This window comes from Gossypium arboreum, chromosome 11 (genome assembly GCF_025698485.1).
Source record: "Gossypium arboreum isolate Shixiya-1 chromosome 11, ASM2569848v2, whole genome shotgun sequence".
In the NCBI taxonomy this organism is placed as follows: Eukaryota; Viridiplantae; Streptophyta; class Magnoliopsida; order Malvales; family Malvaceae; genus Gossypium; species Gossypium arboreum.
This window is the reverse complement of record NC_069080.1, coordinates 21,664,697-21,687,083: the sequence shown is the minus strand read 5'-3', so window position 1 is coordinate 21,687,083 and position 22,387 is coordinate 21,664,697. Positions and strand designations below refer to the sequence as shown.

Genomic DNA, 22,387 nt, shown 5'->3' with positions numbered 1-22,387 from the left:
TATAAGAATAATAAAAGAAATTGTTGCTTAAAGGTTAGTTAAAACAAATGGTAAAACTAATGGTATGGTTAATGCCTTTAAACACCCTGTTTCATGGAACCATGCTACGCATCATTTCATTAAAACCCAACTCCTCAATGCTCCATTTCACTATCAGGCCAATTGTTTCTTATACTAGTTTTGACCCATAAAAAATACCTCCTTCTCAAATGGATCCTTTTCCTCAAGGATCAAAATGAGGAAAAGCATCATTTAACTGCTACAATGACTTCCAAGTGTGCCTAATGAGCATAAAGACCTCCTTGAGATGTGCCAAGTGCTCAAACCAGGTGGCGGAGTACACTAGTATATCATCAAAGAAAACCAAAATTGTCCTATAGAACAGTGGTTTAAAAATGGTGTTCATTAGCCCTTGAAAGGTAGAATGAGCATTAGTGAGCCCAAAAAGCAACTCCAAAAACTCATACTGACCTTCATGAGTTTTGAAGGTCGTTTTTGGAATGTCAACTTCATACATTCTAATCTAGTGATAACCAGATCTTAAATCCAATTTAGAAAACACCCTAGCCTGTTCTAATTCATCAAGAAGCTCCTCAATAATTGGGATTGGAGATCGATCTTTGATTGTCAACTGGGTGAGCTGTATATAGTCTACACAAAGCCTTTAGCTGCCTTTTTTTTCACCATCACCACTGGAGAGACAAAGGGCTACAACTATTCTTGATTATGCCAGCTTGAAGCATCTCTCTAATTGGTTTTTCCAATTCTGTCTTTTGAAGCATAGGGTACCTATAAAGTCTAAGTCTAACAACTGCCCTGTCTTGGAGCTTAGGAGGAGGTAAGCCAACAATAACTTGGAAGATATCTCCAAATTCATCAAGGAGTAACTGTAATTCCTCATGTGTGGCTCGGGAGGAGACTGCTGATAAGGTTACTTGGTCAGCTAGGGTCATGAACAGGGTATAAAGATCCATCATTCTACAAATCATTAACAAACATTTGGCTGACTATCCATCTTTATCACTTCAATGTTGCCTGGTAGAATGCCTTGGATAGTGCCAGGAACTCTTTTAAAAGATAATTGTATGGTCATAGACCCAGAGTTCCAGTTTATCAATCCTAGAGAGAGTAGCCATTATATGCCTAGGACTACATCACACCCCTCAAGAGGTAAAACCATGAAATTAATAGTAAAACTGACCCTTGGACCTTCCATTCCTTGCCTTTGCATGTGTCCCTAGAAAAGAGTTGCCTCCTATTAGCTACTGTGACCCTCATCTGCTACTGTTGTCAGACAGGAAGTGTTCCACTGAGCCTTGCTGCTTCAATGTCACTAGTTCAGCCATTGAATCTTTGAAAATGCTCAATTCAAAACGTTCTTTCAGGCTATGGGCATAACATGCCCAGCCTAGCAAATGAAAACCCCTGTGCTTCTGGGAATAAAAGTGATGTCAATCTAAGATAGAGCATCACCATGTGTATCTTGTTACACTCAGGCACCTCTTATGCTGCAAAATATTGTTCAAACTTCAATCACCAACCCCTAAAATCAAAATCATCAAAACGACGACAGTTTAACCTATTGGAATGCACTTGGAGGAATCCTTGTCGAGGCAAACTCGTAATGGTAGGACCCAAGGATTGTTGAGGAACCTCCAATGATCATTGGGTGGAAATCTCGGGGGTGGTCCTCTAAGACCTCCTTCCCTTTGGCCATAGCAGTAGCCAACGTACTCGAAAAAATTAGATTTCCCATATATTGCTTAAATAGGAAGGGTAGTTCCAATTAAAATTCATCCTTAAATCCCTAAAGCCGAGTCTCCAATTGAATACCACACTTAGCATCCAATTGTGACAACTCACCCTGTATCTTCACCATCTCTTACTGTAAAACACTCGCATTTTTCTGCAATCGCGTGGCAACCCCATCCCCAGTCATAGAGAATCGTTGAAACTCTGATACCTTTTATAAGAACGTAACTAGAGGAATAAAGTAGAAAGCAAAAAGAAAAAAAAGAGGAGGGGAAGAAAATTGATTGAGAAATTGTGTGCATAACAGTTTTTCCTTTCATAACCATCCTTACCCAATTACATCTGCATATATAGGAAAAATAAAGGAAATTGCTATTTAAAAGTTAGTTAAAGCAAGTAAAACTAACGGTATGGACAATGCTTTTAAATGCTCCATTTCACTAAACCAAGCTACACGTCGTTTCATTAAAACCCAACACCTAAACGCTCCGTTTCACTATTAGGTCAATTGTTTCTTATTCTAGGTTCAACCCATAACAAAAATCTTCGAGGGTAGTGGTAGAGTAGGGCATTTTGCACGACACCATCAACCTAACCTCAGCTTGATAGTATCAATAAGCTGAGCTACATCAACACCCTTGCCATTAAACACACCTTCATTCTTGCAAAGCCATACATACCACACAATTGCATAGAAAGTCATTTTCCACAAAAAAATTGAATCTTTTGAAGGGAAAAGAAGACATCCAAGCATTAAAGAAAAGAATATGGTCATTAGGGAGAGCCATCTGGATGTTCTAAATGCAACAACAGTATTGACAAATCTTCCACACAAATTCGTAAGAGAAAAAGTGAGGATTAATCGTTCCCTGGTCCTTGAAACAACAAACACAAGCAGTCGAATAAAAGGAGATTATAGCATGGGCACTATCTAGCACAAATGAGGAAAAAGAGCTAGGCCTGTCGGTAGTGTCGATCCTTTAACCCACACCAACCTCCTTGTTACTACTTTTAGGGTAAACTGTACAAATAAGGAAAAAAATCAGAAAATATTTGTAAAAGACTTACCTATTCAGGGGATCTAGTTTCCCATCCTCAACGACAACAAATTAGGAGAAAACCCAATGAAACTCTCCACTTTCTCAAGCCTAAGGTTCTTACTGACATGAAATTCCCAACACATTCACACTCTCTCACATTCCTTCCTTTAAACCAACACCTTTAAATATTAAACACTCCATCATCTCATCCTTAATCCAACAAACCCTTCAACAGAAGCACACAATCCACACGATCAACGCCACAAGAACATCAAAAACCAATTATCACCGATGAGCCTTCACATCTCCATTTTAACTATTTCATAAACAACTTCGTCTTCGTGGCCATCAGTCTCTACACCTTAAACTTTTCATATTTCACATGCTTCCTTTGCTTCTTTCAAAATTGTCTCTCTTTTTTTCAATTCCTAAAATTAGAATCGGAAAAACAAATATTTTATTCACTTTTCCTTCTCTTCTTTTTTAGATTAAATTTTAAAACTTGTTAAAATTAATTTATCATTAAAAAAATCAATATTTTCATGTTTCCACTAGCTTCACATGTTTTCCTTAAAATAAACTGAAACCCTATTTTGTACATCAAATAAAATGTTATAAAAAAACCTTGATTCCATTAGGATTAAGAAAACATAGAATAGTGTGAATTAATAATATCCAGAATTAACCATTCTACACGTTCTTAAATTAAAGAACCAACCCTTCCTAAGTAGTATTATTTCTTACGAGTAAAACACTAAGACCTAACCTAGCATACTTTTTTTTCCAAACTTTTTTAAGAATTATTCATCATCATCTTCTTAAACTCTTCAAAATCAACGCTACCGTCGCCATCCTTATCGACCTGACTGATCATTCTTTGACAATCACTCAACGAATACTTCTCTCCCAACCTTTTCAACACAGCATGCAACTCGTTAGCCGAAATCAACCCGTCCTTATTCAGATCGTATATGTCGAACGCGTCTTTCAATTCTTTGTTATCACACTGGTTTTCGTCTCCATCGATGCCGGAGATTCCATGGAAAGCAATAAATTCTTCTACATCGATATAGCCATTGCCATCTTTGTCCATCTCCAACATTATCAGATCAACTTCGTCGGAAGAGAATGCGAAACCTAAGGCACTTAGGGTCGATTTTAGTTCATCGCGACAGATCTTTCCGTCACCATTTTTTTCGAATTTGTTGAATACTGCCCTCATATCTTCCATTGATCCTAAAAAAGTCGCCATTGAAAATAACTGAAAAACACAAACACACACAAAGATTAGGGTTTTACTTTTCATTCATTTGTGGAGGCGTACTTATAATTTTATAGAGGGGGGGTGTGAAAATTAACGCGGTATTCCGCACGTGAAAGTAGGACTAGGAAGGGGAAAAGTAAGGCATTGACGGGTACAGTATTTTTCAGCTGAGTAACCAACAGAAATATGACACGTGTATAATTAAATTAGAAAAACATTTCTAAAAGTGGAATAAATGTGGGACTTGTTGAAAGGAAATCTTCTAACTTGTTTTTCTTATGCCAGACGAGGGTAAAAGTATCATCAAGCGTATTGAATATTGCTAACTTTGTTCAAAAATATTTATTAAATTAATATTTATATAGTTAAATTAAAAATAAATTAATTTTTAATTAAAATTTTAATTTATTTTTATAATTAAGTGATGACATAAGTAAGTAAACAATAATACGGCAAAATGTAATGTTTAGGATAAATTTAAATAAAGGGTTCTCCACTTGTTTTCTATTTAATTCTAAAAATTATTTAAAATTTTAAGAATTATAATAATTTATTAAAAATATTTAAAATCATAATAAATATTCAAATATAAAATTAATTATCAGTATTAAGTTACTATTTATCTAAATATTTAATAATTATCATGACGAACTACTATAAATATAAAAAATAGAAATGACAAATAACTAAAATAATAATGTAAATTTTAATGAAGTAAAATTTTTGTTTTAAACAGTTGTTCGCCCCACATCTTGTCCATTGCTAAGTGGTCCAATCTAAGAAAATATGTTACAAATTTGGACAGAAAAAGACATTAAGGGAATATATTCAAACTAAATTGAATGAAATATAATTACTGCTCATTGAAAAAAAAGAGTTATAGATTCTATTTTTCTGAATTTGTGATTTGATGAGAGTTATTTCAATTTTGGATATTTATTCTAAATTAACATTAATATTGAAATATTTTTTATAATTATTTAAAAATCACATCTAAGATAAATCAAGATAAACAATTTTTCTGAACATGGTTTTTCAAATAATTACTAAAAAATATTTTAAATATTTATTAAGATGGTATTTTACCATGTTAACATAAAGCATACGTGGGTGTCTCTATCTATTTGCTCTATCAGTCATGTCATCACTTAGCAGTAGAAATGAATGTAATTTCTAATGGAAGGATTAATTTTCTCTTGATTTAGTATACATGAATTAATTTGTCCATTTATTAAGTAGAGGGGATAAAATACAATCAGACTTTTAGTATAGGAGCTTTAATGATGCTTTTAGAGTTGGATGAGTACTAATTTGTGCATTTATGTTGTATTTGTATATTTTATTATAATATTATTTTATTTAAGATATTTTATACTTTTATAAATTTTAATATATTTATAATTTATACTAAAAATATTAGGTTATTATTTTGTACGTAAAGCGTGGAAAATTTTAACTCCACAATCGAGATTAAGAATTTGTCACATTTCTTATTTATTTATTTTAAAAATTTTAAATAAAATGTAAGGACACGTTTCAATTTCTCAATCCCGCTTAGCGGTGTAAATGAACAAAACATTCAATGAACTCTTCGTGAACCGTTCGTATAACGTTCGTTTATGTTATTAACCTAAATAAACGAGTATAAACAAAAATTTTATGTTTGTTTAATAAACAAACGAACATGAAAAGAGGTGTTTTCGGTTTGTTTATGTTCACGAACAAGCTCATTTAAAAGTTCATTTATAAGCTCGTTCATTAACTCCTTTATTTATTAATAATATTTTCTTATAAAAATTCCATTAGTATATATTAGTAAAATGATCTTGGTTTGTATTTCTTTCATTTAAAATATAATTATTAATATTTATATTTGACTATTTTATATCTAAACAATGTATGTATGTATGTATGTATGTATGTATGTATGTATGTATGTATGTATGTATGTATGCATGTATGCATGTATGCATGTATGCATGTATGTATGTATGTATGTATGTATGTATGTATGTATGTATGTATGTATGTATGCATGCATGCATGCATGCATGTATGTATGTATGTATGTATGTATGTATGTATGTACACATATATGTATGTATGTATGTATGTATGTACGTATGTACGTATGTACGTATGTATTATTTATTTATTTATTTTGTTTATTATTTATTAACATTGTTCGTGAACATGTTCAATTATATGTTCGTTTAATGTTCGTGAACATGTTCGTTTAAGTTAAATGAACATGTTCGTGATCATTAAGCAAACGAACATGAACAAAAATTTGAAATTCTTAACGAACACAAACTGAACACGAGCAGGCTTAAAAACAAACAAACAAAGATGAATAAATGTTTGTTCATTCAAGCTTGATTCATTTACAGCCCTAATCCCGCTAGTAGAGTTAAAAATTTGCACCGTCAATGTACTAAATAATAATCCTAAAAATATTTTGAGACATTCATTTACTTATATACAAGTGTGGTTCTCTTCACTTCACATTGAGTTGATTATTTGTTTGTATCAAATTATAAAGTAAAATGTGGAAGGTTAAAATACACTTTAAGTCCTTAAAAACTTCATACAGTTGAAATTTAGTTTCCCTAATTTTATTTTAAAGAATTTAGTTCCTCTACTTCTTAATTTTAAAAATTTAGGGCCAATTTAAAATTATTCTATTAAATTCACTGGTATGGCGCATTTTAAAATAAAATAAAAATCACTTGTTAGTAATGTAAAAAAAGTTAAGAAAATGATATTGTGGATTTTTCCTAAAATCACCTATTCAAACTTGTCACGATAAAATAAATTATTTGGTTGGAATAACGCTATTGAGAAATGTAATTGAAATGCTTAACAATATTAGGTATTTCGGGTCAGTTTACCATTGAAGTTGAAAAGTGCTGTAAAGTGCTTTTGAAAGATTTGACAGTGTTTACCATTGTTGTCCATAAGTGCTTTTGAGAAGATAAAATTTTCATTTTAGACATAATGTTATAAAGTAAAAGATCTAATGAGGAGGTAAAAAGGTAATTTTATTGAAAAACACTTTTCCAAAAGCTAAAAGTTAAAAATTTTACCTTTTTGGTTTGACTTGAAATCCCAATTTAAAATTAAGGTTTGGTTTGAAAAGTTGTTTGTTTACCAATTTTTTTTATTTGAAATCATGGTTTGGTTTAAAGCTACTTTTCAACCCCAATGTAAACACACCCTTAGACTAACTAATGACATTATAAAAGTAGCGAAACAAATTGTGACACCCCACACCTTGATAATACTCTAAAACGACATATTTTATGTGCTAATTGCATGCTTATTTTGAGTATGATCCTACTAATTTGGATTATTTTGTGGTCTTTAATCTTGTAGGGACTAAATTGGAGGCAAGAGAAAATTTAAAGGCAAAAAGTGTGAATTTAAAGATATAATGGGCCAACACGCAAAAAAAGAGATAAGTGGTGCCAAAAATACAAACATGGAAGACCCAAGGATTGAAATGCAAAAGAAGAGATTTTATAGCACAAAACTCTATTTTAATTTCAATTATATTAGGATAATTATTAAGGATTTTTATTTAGATTTAAATTTTAGGATTTATTTTCATTTATCTTTATTTATCTTTAATTATCTTTATTTATTTGTATTTATCTTTTAGAATTTCATTAGGAATAGACTAGGTTTTCTAGTACTATAAATAGGGGATGGAGTGGCACATATTTGACATCTCTTTTTTTCCTGTAAACACTCCCTCTCCCAAAACTCTGTCTTTTTATTCTCTCTATATTTTCTTCAATAAAAATCCCATTTATATTATATTTATTTCTTTCCCAAAAATAATGAGCCACTAAACCAATCTAGCCGAAGGTTGTCAAAATTTCCTAAAAAGGTTCATGAGGCTTAGAATCCGCGCTTAGCCTTTTCAACAGGGTATTCATCGCTTCTCCGTATTACGGGACTGACGCTTCCATCCATGTCCCTTAATATGTGATCTTTTTAACTTGTGCAAGGAACGGCCGTTTTATATGTTTTGGGAAGATTGCACAGTTGGTTCGTTAGCTTTCTGCGTCAGAGGATGGCGAATCCAAGAGACAAAACGGCATGGTATTCGCCGTTGGGAAGAGGTGATCTAGCAGAAGATAGTCCCATAAAAGCAATTATTGGCTAGAGTCAGGCTCTACCAAATCTTAAGTCCAAATCCTTGGAGCTGGTGGTCGTAGGCGTCCTCTTCCACTATAACTGGCTTATCCTGCTCGAGAAGGGTTACTTAAAAGCCAAGGATTGAACCTAAGGCGGAATGAGACAACTGGAGGTTGGAATCTACCAATAAGAATTTCTTTTCCTTCAACTCTCTTTATTTTTTTATTATTTTCATAATCACAATTTCAGTCAACTTTAGATTCTGTTTTTTATTTTTTCCAAATAAAATCTTTAATTCTGTTATTTTTTTATTTTTTTCTGTCACGCAAGTTTTCTTGGGCACGATTCTACCCAGGATTTCGAGAAACAAGCATTCGTATAATCCGATCCCTGAGGATTCGACCCTACTTCCCCTTTACTATTCTTTTTCATTATTTTACAAGGAGTATGATATTTTTGGTGCTCTCAACGATTGCATCACACCTGATTCGGTTGCCGAATCCAAATGTATGACGTCACATTACATTGTCAAAGCAACTCAGACTATTTCAAATAATTGAATCAAACAATTTGGCATTAATTCATAACATACAATCATATTTATCATCATAAACATGATGATTTAATGTTATATGATTCTATAAATAAGGTTACAAGTTTGCGCTTGATAAAAAATGGAGTTAAGATTCGAATATAAACTCTATTCATCAAATTTCAGCATGATTTCTCAAGACTTGATAAGCCATGTCTCATGGCTTCTCAAGTATCGAGACAAGCCTCCCTTGTTTTGCTATTTTAACTTCGACTTTAGGTTGTCTCAAGACAAAGGGTCCTTGTCTCTAAACCTAGAACAGGGAAAAATTAACTTAAGTTTGATATTTGCTCCTCTCGGGACCATGGGGTTCATGTCTCAGGACCTAACTATTATTGTCTTGAAATTTGTTCAACATGTCTCGAGACATTTACCTAGAAACCTGTTCAACATGTCCTGAAACCTGTTCAACATGTCATTTTTGTTCATAGTGTCTTGAGACATGACCAAAGTGTCTCGAGACCATCCTATCAAAATATCAAAAGTGCAAACTTTCCTACAAGCAAATAATGCCAAAACACTTTCTAAATCATTCTAGAGTTATGCCAAGCTAAAACACATCTAAATGACATGTAAAAACATAATTTATTAAAGTCATGACATTTCATATATCTCTTTTCAATATTAGTTAATAGGTAGTTAAACTAACTAAATAACAACCATTTTAACATAAATCAACCTAATGCACACATACTTAATTTGTATAATTGCATTCAACACTTACAGATTAAAACATTTCTTCCATCAGAAGTAGCCTAATTAAACTAACTACTAACTTGTACACAATTAACCATTCAACCAAAGTTGTTCCATCATATCTATATATATATATATATATATATATATGTGTGTGTGTGTGTGTGTGTGTGTGTGTGTGTGTATCAAGAAATAAGTGGAATTCAAAATCATTCAACCAATCACCAAGGCATGTATTTTTACATATTTACAAATCAAAATGACATAAGGATTTCAAAACACTTCCTAATGACTTAGCTACATGCCACTGATAACCAAATGTAGGAAAACATTATAATTGATGACTAATCTGAGTATCGATTGCTTGGATGTTGACAAAATCATAAAAACACCAAGAACCTAAGTCAAGCTTGCGTACAGAAGTCAACAAAATTGTACCTTGAGTATTGAATACTCAGTGATACTAACATAATTTGAATTCAATAGTAAAACTATTAAGCTAGGATCATATAACAAATATGTTAAGTCAAGAGTTAATAATCTCAAAATATCATTTCATTATATCAATTTCAGTATCAAGATTGTTTAATAATCATTTTAGCATGATTATCGTCACTTATCTAACTCAGAATGACCTTTCATAAACATAATCAACTTAATATTTGATTATTAAGATCAGAATGACATTTTATCAACAATTCATAATATCATATCATTTTCAGAAAGAAAATGGCATATTAAACATTTTCTTTTTGCCCCTATTAACTGGATGTAGACACAAGTACGAGTACATAGATTTATCTCCTAACACTTCATAATAAGCACCGAAGTGCTGATCAAGCACAAATGCACTAATCCCCCTAATATTCTACAAAATGTAATGTATCGAAGTGCCAGAATGAATTGCACCATAGTGCAAAATGCTCCCACCAATACATATACAAATCATATGGCATACCAGCTATACCCTGATTATGTTTAGCATTGTTTAATGTTAGGATCGACCCAATTAAGCAACGAACAAGAAAAATAGCGGAATAAATTGAGAAATTGAACACATAAATTTAACGTGGAAAAACCTCTCCAAAGAGGATAAAAAACTATGGGCAAAGATAATTTTACTATAATGACAAAAGAACAAAGAGTATAAAAGATGGAGATAAAGACTAAACCCCGAAAACCCGAAAACAAAGAACCCTTAAAACATAAACACAAAATTCTCTAAATGTGTTATGAGTTCTAATCTCTAATGGGTGTTTTTTCTAAGGTTGTAAAAGAGCCTATTTATAGACTAAATTCATAGGTCAAATAATAATAAAATAATCTAGACTAATCAGAGTTTAATTGAAACAAATAAACAGAGTTTAACTAAAAGATTATTTCTTAAATTTGACTGAAAATAGGAGTCATATTTAACAAATCTACACCTTGACTCATATTTTCACAACGCCATCTTTGCCAAAGCCCGCCACGAGCCTATCTTGAACCATGTAGAGAATTAATTGAGTCAAATTTGTGCTTAGAAACTGGAAGACTTCTAGGCTTCGACTTGTATACTGCCAAATCAAAACTAACCTGGGTTTGATTTTCACGAACACAGTGGCATAACTTTTCAAAACCTACATCCAAAAGAGAACCTCTCTTCAACGAAATAGTCATACATTTTTCCTTCCTATGACCAAGTTGCCTCCGCTCCAAACGAGTTAACTTCGACTCTGATGTCCGATTTCACCGATCACTGTAGAACCTTCCAGAATATAAAGACTACCAGTTCTTTTAACTTTTAGCAAAACGAGAGCTCCATGAGATACTTTAATGTCGTTCGACTAGATGTTGATTCTGCATCCTTTCAAGTCTAAAATACTCAAGGAGATGAGATTCTTTCGTAAATCAGGTACATACCTGACATCTGAGAGTGTCCTAATCGTCCCGTTGTATATATTAATTTTAACAGTACCAATACCAATTACCTTACTAGATGAATTGTTCCTCATGTGCACAACTCCACCTTCAACCGAACTGTATGTGGAGAACCATTCTCTATTGGGACACATGTGAAAAGAACATCCCGAATCTAGGATCCACTCAGACGTGAGCTTGGAGTTATCGCTCGTTGACACTAATAAGAAATCATCACCGTTTTTATCGGCCAAATTAGCACCAGATACATCTTTCTCGTTACTCTCAGCAGCTCTTTTATTTCGTAGTTTATAATCATCTACTTTGACGTGACCTAACTTTTTACAATAGTGACACCTTTTGTCTTATTTCTTTGATGCTACCAAGACAGAAGCTTGCCTATCTGTCTTGCTATCTAAATGAAACTCATTGTCGAGTTTGTATCTACTCAACAAGTGACCATTCACATCTTCGAACGAGAGTTTGTCCCTGCTGTAAATCAGGGTCTCCCTAAAAGACTTATATGAAGGGGATAAAGGGCACAATAATAGCATAGCTTGATCTTCATCGTCAATATGAACCTCAACATTCTTTAAATCATTTAAAAGAGTAATGAATTGACTGATGTGATCTCTAAAAGGCTCACCTTCGTTCATGCGAAATGTAAATAGACGTTGTTTCAACACTAAACGATTAGCTAGAGACTTAGTCGTATAAAGAGTTTCTAACATTTTCCACAAGGCGGATGAGGTCTTCTCCATCAATACCTCCTGCAATACCGTATTCACGAGGCACAATTGGATTGCAGATAAAGCCTTTTCATCAAGCTCTTCCCATTTTGTTTTATTTAGATTCTCAGGCTTTTTCCCGGTAACAACCTTTTTCAAGTCGGATTGAACTAGAATTGTCATCATCCGAACTTACCACAGATTGAAATTTTTCTCACCATCGAACTTCGCAATTTTAAATCTTGTTGTTGCCATCTCTAAACGGGTTGATCTATGAAAATTGAACTAGCTCTGATACCACTTGTTAGGATCGACCCGATTAAGCAAAGAACAAGAAAAATAGCGAAATAAATTGATAAATTGAATACACAAATTTAACGTGGAAAAACCCTTCTAAAGAGGATAAAAAACCACGGGAAAATATAATTTTACTATAATGACAAAAAAACGAAGAGTACAAAAGATAGAGATAAAGACTAAACCCCGAAAACCCGAAAACAAAGAACCCTCAAAACGTAAACACAAAATTCTCTAAATGTGTTATGAGTTCTAATATCTAGTGGGTGTTTTTCTAAGGTTGTAAAAGAGCCTATTTATAGACTAAATTTATAGGTCAAATAATAATAAAATAATCTAGACTAATCAGATTTTAATTGAAAAAAATAAACAGAGTTTAACTAGAAGATTATTCCTTAAATTTGACTGAAAATAGGAGTCATATTTAACATTTAATAGGGAAATCTCATACTTTACAATATCGATATACATTACCATATACCACTCAACATGATAATCAAGTAGATAATCCGTTTAATACTATTACGAGTTCCATATACATAAACATACCTGTCAACTTGCCAACTAAAGCAACATTTAACACGATACATTCTAACACAGTATCACGAGCAATTCAACAAGATTAGTTACTTAATTAAATTTAAGAAAAAGATAAATTATATTAGTACAAACCAATATCACTAATCATCGACAATTTTCGCCTTGCATTTATCCTTCAACGGTTCAACTTCATCTTTAGCTATGTTAAATAAATTAAAATACAAGTTCAAATCACACAGTTGACTAATTATACATTTAAATTAAACAAATTATGCATTTCTTCAAATTTAGTCCTATAAACCCTATTATCTAAAATGCTCGTATTTTATAATCTATGCAATCAAATTACTATCTTTGTATTTACATTGTAGGGATCCCAAGCTATCAACACAACAATTTCATCAAATCCCTCATTCTCTCTCTATAATCAACTTATTTAACGCTTTTCTTAACAAAATTTCATTAATTAGATAATCTACTAAATGAAATAGCTTCAACTAAATGCTTTATTCAAAATCTAACAAAAACTAAAGTGAAATACTTACCAAACAACCCTTGAAAGTTTGTGGCAATGGAGTAACTAAGCAAAACTTTCTTTCTTCTATTTTTTTTGTACTCTTTCCCACTTACACACGTTCATACTAATTACTTAATTAATTAATGGAATTATTAATTAAAATATTATATATATATATATATATATATGGTTATTATGCTTCCATCTTAAAGATGATGGAAATTAATAGCCAAGGTCATTGTTGGCCACTAACATTAAACTAATTATGGTATAATTTATTTTGAGGCTATACTAAAATTACTTTATTAATTCTTCTCGTTTATTCTATCATTTGATAATTTTTAATTTAATCTTTGTACTTTTATAAAATAATTTAATCTATTTAATATAATTTATCTCTTTTATATTCAACTCAGTAATTTCTAAATTTAAAATTTTGAACGGCTTGGTTTAAAGAATTCAACCTTGAACCGAATTTTTCGACATCGATAAAAATTAAGTCGTTACACAAATTATGTCAAAAATAGAAGTACATAGGTTAAATCCATGTTTTAGCATAGTATATGGACTAAAATTGAAATTTGATAATTGTCTTATGATGTAAAAAGTAAGGCAAACCCAAAAGACGTGTCATTTGTAATACTCTTAGGGCATTCAAATTATATATAACAACATAACATTTTATCTAAAAGTTTACGATATTAACTATTTGGACTAATTAATAACATTATAAAAAATATATATGGACCAAATTATATTAGAAATTAAAATACAGAGATTATATCTCAAATTTAAGCATAATAGAGAAACTAAATTGAAATTTAATATTTTCCTATAATGTAAAGAAAAAAATCATATACATTCTAAACAAAACATGAAGAATGCCTGGGACATCTTTTTTTTTTTATAGCAATTTGAGGTGAGGAATGGGGTGATAATATTTAAACCTGTGTTAAATTAGTGTTTGATAAGAGTTTTAACAACAACTCCATACAAAATAGGACAAAAAATTACATTTACATTTCACCCAATCGAATCTTAGATCTATCCCTAAAGCATGTCAAGTTTTAATAAATTAAAATGTTACCTATTTGTTTTATATAAAATCTTCCGACAGTCAAATATATATTAATAAAGATAATTTTTGGACTGATTCAAAAATTACATGTACAACAGTACAAATATATTAATAAAGTTAACATTTTAATTGTTAAAATATTAATAGTACAAAAAGCTATAGAAGTATGTAAAACGAATCCGATAAAAGTGGATCTCTCCTTTCCTCCATACATAAATAAGCAAAAAATATCATATTGGAATATCATAATCTATTATCCATATAATTAAAACCATTACAAATAGCATTATTTGAATGTGTGGCGATATTTGAATCAAAACCAAAACAAAATTTGGCATATGATATCCAAAAATTTTTGTCGGAATTTATTCAAATAGTAAATCTAAGTAATATTATCTAAAAATTTATTTAAATCTACAAAAAAAAATTGAATTGAATAGTGTCGAAATCTAATAATAGGAAAAAATTTCTTTTAATTTCTTATTCTCTTGGTTAAAATGGGTCATTTCTCAAGTAATTACACTTGCCTATTATCTAGACATGTGTTCTTTTTTTAACCTTAATTTCAGCTAAACAGTTAGGAAGTTGCACATATTTCACAGGTGATCCGTTCTTAATGCCTAACTCCCTGTTTCAATGGACAGCCTCAATTCTTACTACAATATGTCCTTAAAATCCACAACTTATTTGCCCTCTCAATCTCATTCAGAAACATCAACCAATCACAAAAGCAACTTTCACCGAACACATTACAACAGTAAAAAGAAGACATGGATGATCAAGAGAAAGCTGATCTAGAACGCATTTTCAAGCGATTCGATGCCAATGGGGACGGCAAGATCTCATCAGCGGAGCTTGGGGATGCCTTGAAGACACTGGGATCGGTCACGCCGGAAGAAGTTTCGAGGATGATGAGCGAGATCGACACCGACGGAGATGGCTTTATTTCCTATGACGAGTACATTGCATTCGCATCTGCCAACCGTGGCCTAATGAAAGATGTTGCTAAAATATTTTAAATTTTTTTTTATTTTTTAAATCATTTGCAAATGATTCACTAATTAGTGAAATTTCAATTTTTTTTTACTCGAGAAGTTGTGGGTAGTTAAACTGTAACCTCATGTATTTGATTGCTTTCGGTCTCTTGGTTCTTGCTTCTCAAGTGTAAGATCTTTTGTTTTCCATTTTTGGTGTGTTTGCTTACTTGGGCAAGCTTATCTAATGAATGAGCTGCAATGTCGTCAATCCTTTTTTTCTTCTTCTTTTTAAAAGATAATACAAACTAAACCCCATCATTTGTTGATTACATAAGTTCGCATGGATGTTGTCGTGTGTGTATATATAAATTAATTTTACGTAAAATTTATGTATTTTTATATTATATTAATTTTAAAAATTAAATAAAACATATCTTATAAAAAGTAAATATATCTAGAAGCATAGTTAAAAGGTTATAAATTCTTATGAAAGTTTAAAAATTGTAATTAAAATAAATAAAATTAATTATAAAAAAGTATTTGGATAATTTTGGGTCAATAAAATATAGGTTTGATCAAAATTGACTCAGACGCTGAAATCTTCAATTAAAACCTTGAATACTAAAACTCTATTTTTCTTTAAAAAAAGATCAATCATTGTATTAATTATTATTGCTTGGCCGTTTAGATGATGTGGTTATTCATGGGAGAGGTTTCAAGGGGATGTGAACTCCTACTTCCCCTTATCCTTCTAAGTACTAATCTTTCAAACCAGGTTTGAATCAAATAAAATGATTATTTACTAAAATAATTTAGTTTTAAAATTTTATACGAAAATGATTTATTTTTATAATATATTTAGGTGTCGGTCATCTTATAGTTGACACCAACTCCAATCATTGTTCAATCATTTATTGGTTCTTTAAAATATTAATTTTTTGGTATTGTCGTTGTATTGTTAGCACTGGTATATATTTTTCTCATACATTTTAAAAAATACTCATATTTTAGGATTAAAAAATTATTTTTTAATAGGTGTTGGTATTCCTGTTGTCAGCATCAATGTTAAGTTTTTTTTTTTGGTGCCGAAGAACTATTTTTGATGTCATCTTCCCACAATGGAGAGCTATTTTTGCACTAATCTTTCGTTTCAATTCTTCCAGTATTACAATCTTATTGAATCTCATCCCTACTTCTGGGTGAGCTTGAAATGTGCATCTTTCTTCAGTATTTTGTAGAATTGATTCATCAAAAAGAATGTATACGAACAACAATTGCTTATTCATCTTCAGTAAAATTTGTTTTTCTTCAACTAAACACAGATCCTTCTTTCTTTCTTTTTTTCCCTTTCTCCCTTAAATAATTAAAGCAACCAAAACTAAATCATATATAGCCTGGTGGTGCCGACAACGAGAACACCAACACAAAAAAAAATTGCATTAACAACATTGGTGCTGGCAACAAGAAAGCCAACACCAAAAAAAATTTCAATAAAAAAACTGGTGCTGGATTCGGGAAAGCCAACACCAAATAAAAAATATTTTTTAATATATTCAGGCACCGATGTCGACAACGGGAAGGCCGGCACAAAAAAAATTAAAATTTTGAATCGGTGATGGCATTCATTAAAAAAATAATTTTTTTATTTTTTTTAATCTTGAAATACGAACATTTTTTAAAATGTATGAGGGAAAATACATATCGGTGCCGTCAATTACAATGCTAAACCAAAAAAAATATTTATTTAAGGGACTGACAAATGATTGGACAATGATTGAGGGATGATAAAGGTTGGTGCCGACGATGAGATGACAGGCAACCAGATGCACCATAAAAAATGAGTTATTTTAGTACAAAATTTTACACCTAAATAATTTTGACGATGTTCAGGTTCTCATACCTATCATTAATCAAGAAGTGAATCTAGAACCTCAATAAAATAATATTGAACAACTTTCTATTTAAGATGAGGTAATTGCTCCAGAAAAACAAACTAAACAACCTTAAGAACGAATGTCATTAAAAAAAGTTCACTAGAGAAAAGATTATAATAGCTTTACTAGAATATTTTGACCTTAAGTTGCATCAGATGAATATTAAGTTAATGGTTTCTCAATGGTAACATTGATCATACATTTATATGGTGCAACTAGAAAACTTTGTGTTTAATGATGCAAAGTTAATGATTTGTGAATTAAAGAACTTCATTTATGGGCTTAAGTAGACTACTCGTTAATAGTATTACAAATTTTACCAAATGATTATCTCATTCAGTTTAGAGATGAATTTTGGTCGATAATTGTATATACCACAAGTTTAGTAAGAGTAAGGTTCTGTATTTGGTTTTATATGTTAATGACATACTATTTGTCAATAATAAGTTAAGTCTCGACCAATACCCCAAGAACGATTTTGAGATTAAAGAAATGCATAAGATTTCATACGTCTCAAGAGTGGGAGTCTTAAAGTATGCTTGAGCATGTATGCATTTAGACATTGCGTACATTGTTGGAATGTTAGGCAGATATTTAAGCAACCCTGGTATAAACCATCGGTTAGCTGACAAAAGAGTTACGAGGTATCTTCAGAGAACAAAAGATTACATGTTCACATATCGGAGGCCTGATAAGTTAGAGATCATCAAGTATATAGACTCCGATTTTGATGGAACATTGATGCAAAATTTTGTCACTTTGGTGAAAATTGTGACAATAATTGGTAGTCATTTATTCCAATAACAACAGGAGCACATCAAAGTCAAAGTGCATAGACTTAAAGTTCTTGGTTGTTAAAGTAAAAGTTCAGAGTGTTAGGTGTTTATAAAGCATATTGGGACAAACTTCATAATTGTGGAACCATTTACTAAGGGATTATACCCAAGGTTTTTCATGAGCACATTGCTCATATGTGTGTAATATCATTTAAGGATATTTGGTTTTAAAGGGAGTTTATACTTTTAAATGTTTTTATGTTATAGACACATTTTCAGTTATTTCAGTTTACGGATATTAAGTTTATTTTCTGTAGAAATCAAGTTTATTTGGTTTAGTCACACTTTGGTTTTGGTAAAGTTTGATCTCACTAAGGTTTAAGGAGGAGCAGTTGAAAATTGACATGTTTAGATCATATTGCATGAAATTTCCATGCTACACATCCATACTTGATCTATGTCATTTGGTTGTGTTAATATACATGATCAAGGATGGATTTAGTTATGATATATGTAATAAAAGTCATCTCGGTTCTATCTTAACATAATTAATGGACGAGATTGTTCGAAATACCTTTGTTCGGAATACCTTTTGGATATGATAATAAAATTTTGAGCTCATAAGGTATATAATGATATGTAATTATAGAGTAATTAGTATATATATGTGGTCCAAGTAGGAGATTGTTGGAAAATATGCATATTACATATATAATAATGATAATTACATGTTATTATTTACTATCATAATAGGTTAGCCCAAATTAAAAGTGATCTAATTTGGTTATGGTTTATTGGGCTTTAATTATTAAATAAAGTATGGGTCGAATATGTGTATATACTCTAGTAACAAATTTCTAATTGATGATGGACTGATTAGAAATTATGGCTAATGTGTCAAAGTTATATATATTAGGGTTATGGTACCTAAATTACACACAAGGTAACTTTTCTAATATCTCATCTTTAGAAAAAAGAGAGTCACCTTCTCTAGATTACTTATCTGCTAATTTGGAATATCAAAATCTTAAGATCCCGGGATTTCAAGAAATCGATGAATTCAGGTACGCTTCCGCTTCTAGTTTTGTTCTTGATTTATTCTTGATGATTTGACATGACAAATCCTGATTTACAGTACTAATTTTATATTAGATGTTATTTACAGTTCTAACACAATTCGGTACCCAAACTAAGCAGCATCATATGGTCTAATAAATATTTGACATTTGTGTTCTATTTTAAAAAAAAAAACGTAGGCACTTAATTTGGGGCAAAAGAAAACTTATGCACCAAATTGAATATTAAAGTTAAACTTAGGTACTTCTATGATACAAAGAAAAACTCACATGTTAATTTGAAAAAACCTCATGTACTAAAATAAAATATTGAAGCCAAACTCATATACCAAAATGAAACAAAATAAAATTCAAATATCAAATTAAACATTTAAATCGAATATAGAAACCAAATAGTATATTAACTAAAAAACCAAAGAAAGAATTTTGCATGAGTGAAAAACATCACATGACAAAATGGCATTAATTAAGCTTTGCCCCGCAACATTCTTTGCTTTTGATAGGAAACACTTATTTTTAAACTATACTGATAATCTTGAACAATATTACGGGGTTATTTACATTATATAGGGTTTTTTTACGTTAATAACATAAAAATTAGCTATGAAAATAGAGTGCCTTCCAGATTATTTATGAGAATGAATTGCTTTAATTATTATTTTTCAATGTTGTTATGTTGTCAGATGGTACACCCTCAAAAGTACACAAATGATCAATACATAATTGCAGCTGTAGAAAAATTTTAATTGATGTTGCCACCCTATATGGCGACACCAGAATTTGTTGGTATAAAGTTATTCGTTTCGTCGTATAAGGTGGCGGCACCACTTTCTGCCACTTGCTCATCTGCTTGGGTAACAAACTGAGAGAGTAGAAAATTGAGTCGTTATAGTTAAATGGGATGAATTTTAAGTTCAAAATAGTTACAAAAGCCTCAAACTTGTGTCCCTACAGCTATTAGAAATCAAGATTGAAGATCAATATTAATTGTTTTTAATTTCAAAAATCAAGTTTGAGTTTATAAGGTTAGCTTGTAATTTTTTTATGTCATTTCATTTTATTTTACTATTATGTATAATTATGTGACTATATAATAATAATAATTTCTAATATGGCATGCAAATTATTTTGTTTGATACATAGTTTTTATTATTATTTAATATGGTATAAATTATCTTACTAGCAACCAATATATATTAATTTTAATTTATTTTAAAATTTTAGTATAGAAGATGAATAACAAATTTTTGTATCGTCCATTTCAATGGCATGTATATAAGTGTCTTGCTTTGTATAAGAATTTGGCATGTAGCTTAAAGCTTGAAATGTCGTAGTTGGTTGAAATGGAAATGATTGAATGTCATACTCAAGGTAAGTATAAAGAAATGCTAAGGCATGAAAGTGATATTGATTGATTAGATTTGAGATTGAAGCATGACCTTGAAAATGTTAATTACTTTGTTAAATTGGTATGATTTAGTAAATAATTGAGTTATGCTTGTGGCAATTGAATTGGTACAATTGGTGATGAATATAACATTGATAGGTTGGTATTTGATTGGTTTGAATGTCATTTTGGCAAATTGACAATAGTTGAACACGTGATGATTTGATCTTGTTCTTGTGTTGGTTAAGATATATGAGCATGAAATGTTAAGCTATATGTATGGAACTTGAATGCCATATTTGGTTATGTATGGCACTTGAATGGCATATTTGGGGTATGAACTAACATGGTTTAGTTTATGGTTTGAATGGTTTATGAATGGTTGAATAGGTTGAAATTGAAAAAGTTATATTGATGTGTTTGATGCCAAATTGAAGTCATATTGGATTGTTGAAATTAGATTAGTTATATGGATTATTCTAGCATGTGGATGAGATGTTTGGTGCAAGTAAAGTTATGCCTTGTGCACAAAATAAGTATGATTGAGTGAAATTTCAAAATAAGTACCAAATGACCTAAAGTGTACCAAAAACAAGGTCCACGTCGCGACGTTAGGTAATGGTTGTCGCGATGATCTCTGGACTTCAAGCCACGACGTGATGAGGAACTCCCTTCATCACAACAACACCAAGCCAGTATGTCACGTCACAATGAGGAAATCCTTGACATTGCAATGTTGACTCCAAGTTTTAAAACTTTACAATTTAGTCTTATTTGATTCTCAGGTCAACAAATGAGCTTTCGTAAGCTCGATTAAGGCTTGAATTTGATTATGTATCATATTGTAAATGTGTTTATGACATGTTTATATGTTTGAATGACCATTTTACTGTATAATTGATTGTAGTTGCTCCGGCAATGAATGTGGCATCCTGTTGCTCAAACTCAATGATCAGGTCAGGTAAAGGGTGTTACACATTAACACATTTAATAATTAATCAGAGGAATATCCAATTTCAAAATTTCAGAGATCATTAAGACACCCCATAGTCTAAATACACATATAGGTACTTTGAGTGCCTCTTATATATCACATTTCTCATAAAGGCACTTTAAATGCTTCCACGTGCATGTTCAAATCCATATTCGAATTTAAGCATTATGATATGTTCATTTGCTTATTAACATCATACTCTTACCAAACTTAAGAGGATTATTATGACCTCAAACATATACTCAAAGCCAAAACTTCACTTACATGTACATATTATCACATACCAATTTTTCTCATTGAAGAAAAAAATCCTATAATGGCATATTAATCTAAATTTTTACCAAGGTGAAATGTTAACAAATTTTCCTTGTTAATTACACATTTCACAATTAATCACTTATTTTCAACACTTTAACACATAGAAACTTAAATACATTCCTTTACACACTCATTTTCATATTTATTCACATATTATAAAATATGTTCATTAATTGTTCTACGGCAACCAATTTATATAGTACATTAACATTTGATAGTTGACTTTATAGTAAAAGTTTACCCTATCACTTATTTCCACATCTTTAAGCCATAAAATTTCCTACATTATCATATTGTAATCATTTATGTATATAATCTGTCGAAACCATTTTTAAATTGAGTTTTGGTAAATGGAATCGACTTTAAAAAACGAAAATGG

General features: G+C 31.0%; 2 protein-coding genes across 2 annotated transcripts; one reads left to right on the top strand and one right to left on the bottom strand.

Annotated features, from left to right (window-relative positions):
* Nucleotides 1–3,432: 3,432 nt before the first annotated feature.
* LOC108471725 (probable calcium-binding protein CML23) lies at nt 3,433–4,157 on the bottom strand. Its single transcript, XM_017773300.2, has one exon. The coding sequence runs from the start codon at nt 4,096–4,098 to the stop codon at nt 3,586–3,588; it is 513 nt and encodes a 170-aa protein (XP_017628789.2). The 5' UTR covers nt 4,099–4,157; the 3' UTR covers nt 3,433–3,585.
* An 11,014-nt stretch (nt 4,158–15,171) lies between these two features.
* LOC108473285 (polcalcin Ole e 3-like) lies at nt 15,172–15,791 on the top strand. The gene has a single exon (XM_017774794.2). It carries the CDS (start codon nt 15,317–15,319, stop codon nt 15,563–15,565), a length of 249 nt encoding a protein of 82 aa, XP_017630283.1. The 5' UTR covers nt 15,172–15,316; the 3' UTR covers nt 15,566–15,791.
* The last annotated feature ends 6,596 nt before the right edge of the window (nt 15,792–22,387 follow it).

Bases quoted from the DNA above. Each gene is read 5' to 3' on its own strand.
- LOC108473285 (XM_017774794.2), top strand. From the start codon at position 15,317: ATGGATGATCAAGAGAAAGCTGATCTAGAACGCATTTTCAAGCGATTC.
- LOC108471725 (XM_017773300.2), bottom strand. From the start codon at position 4,098: ATGAAAAGTAAAACCCTAATCTTTGTGTGTGTTTGTGTTTTTCAGTTA.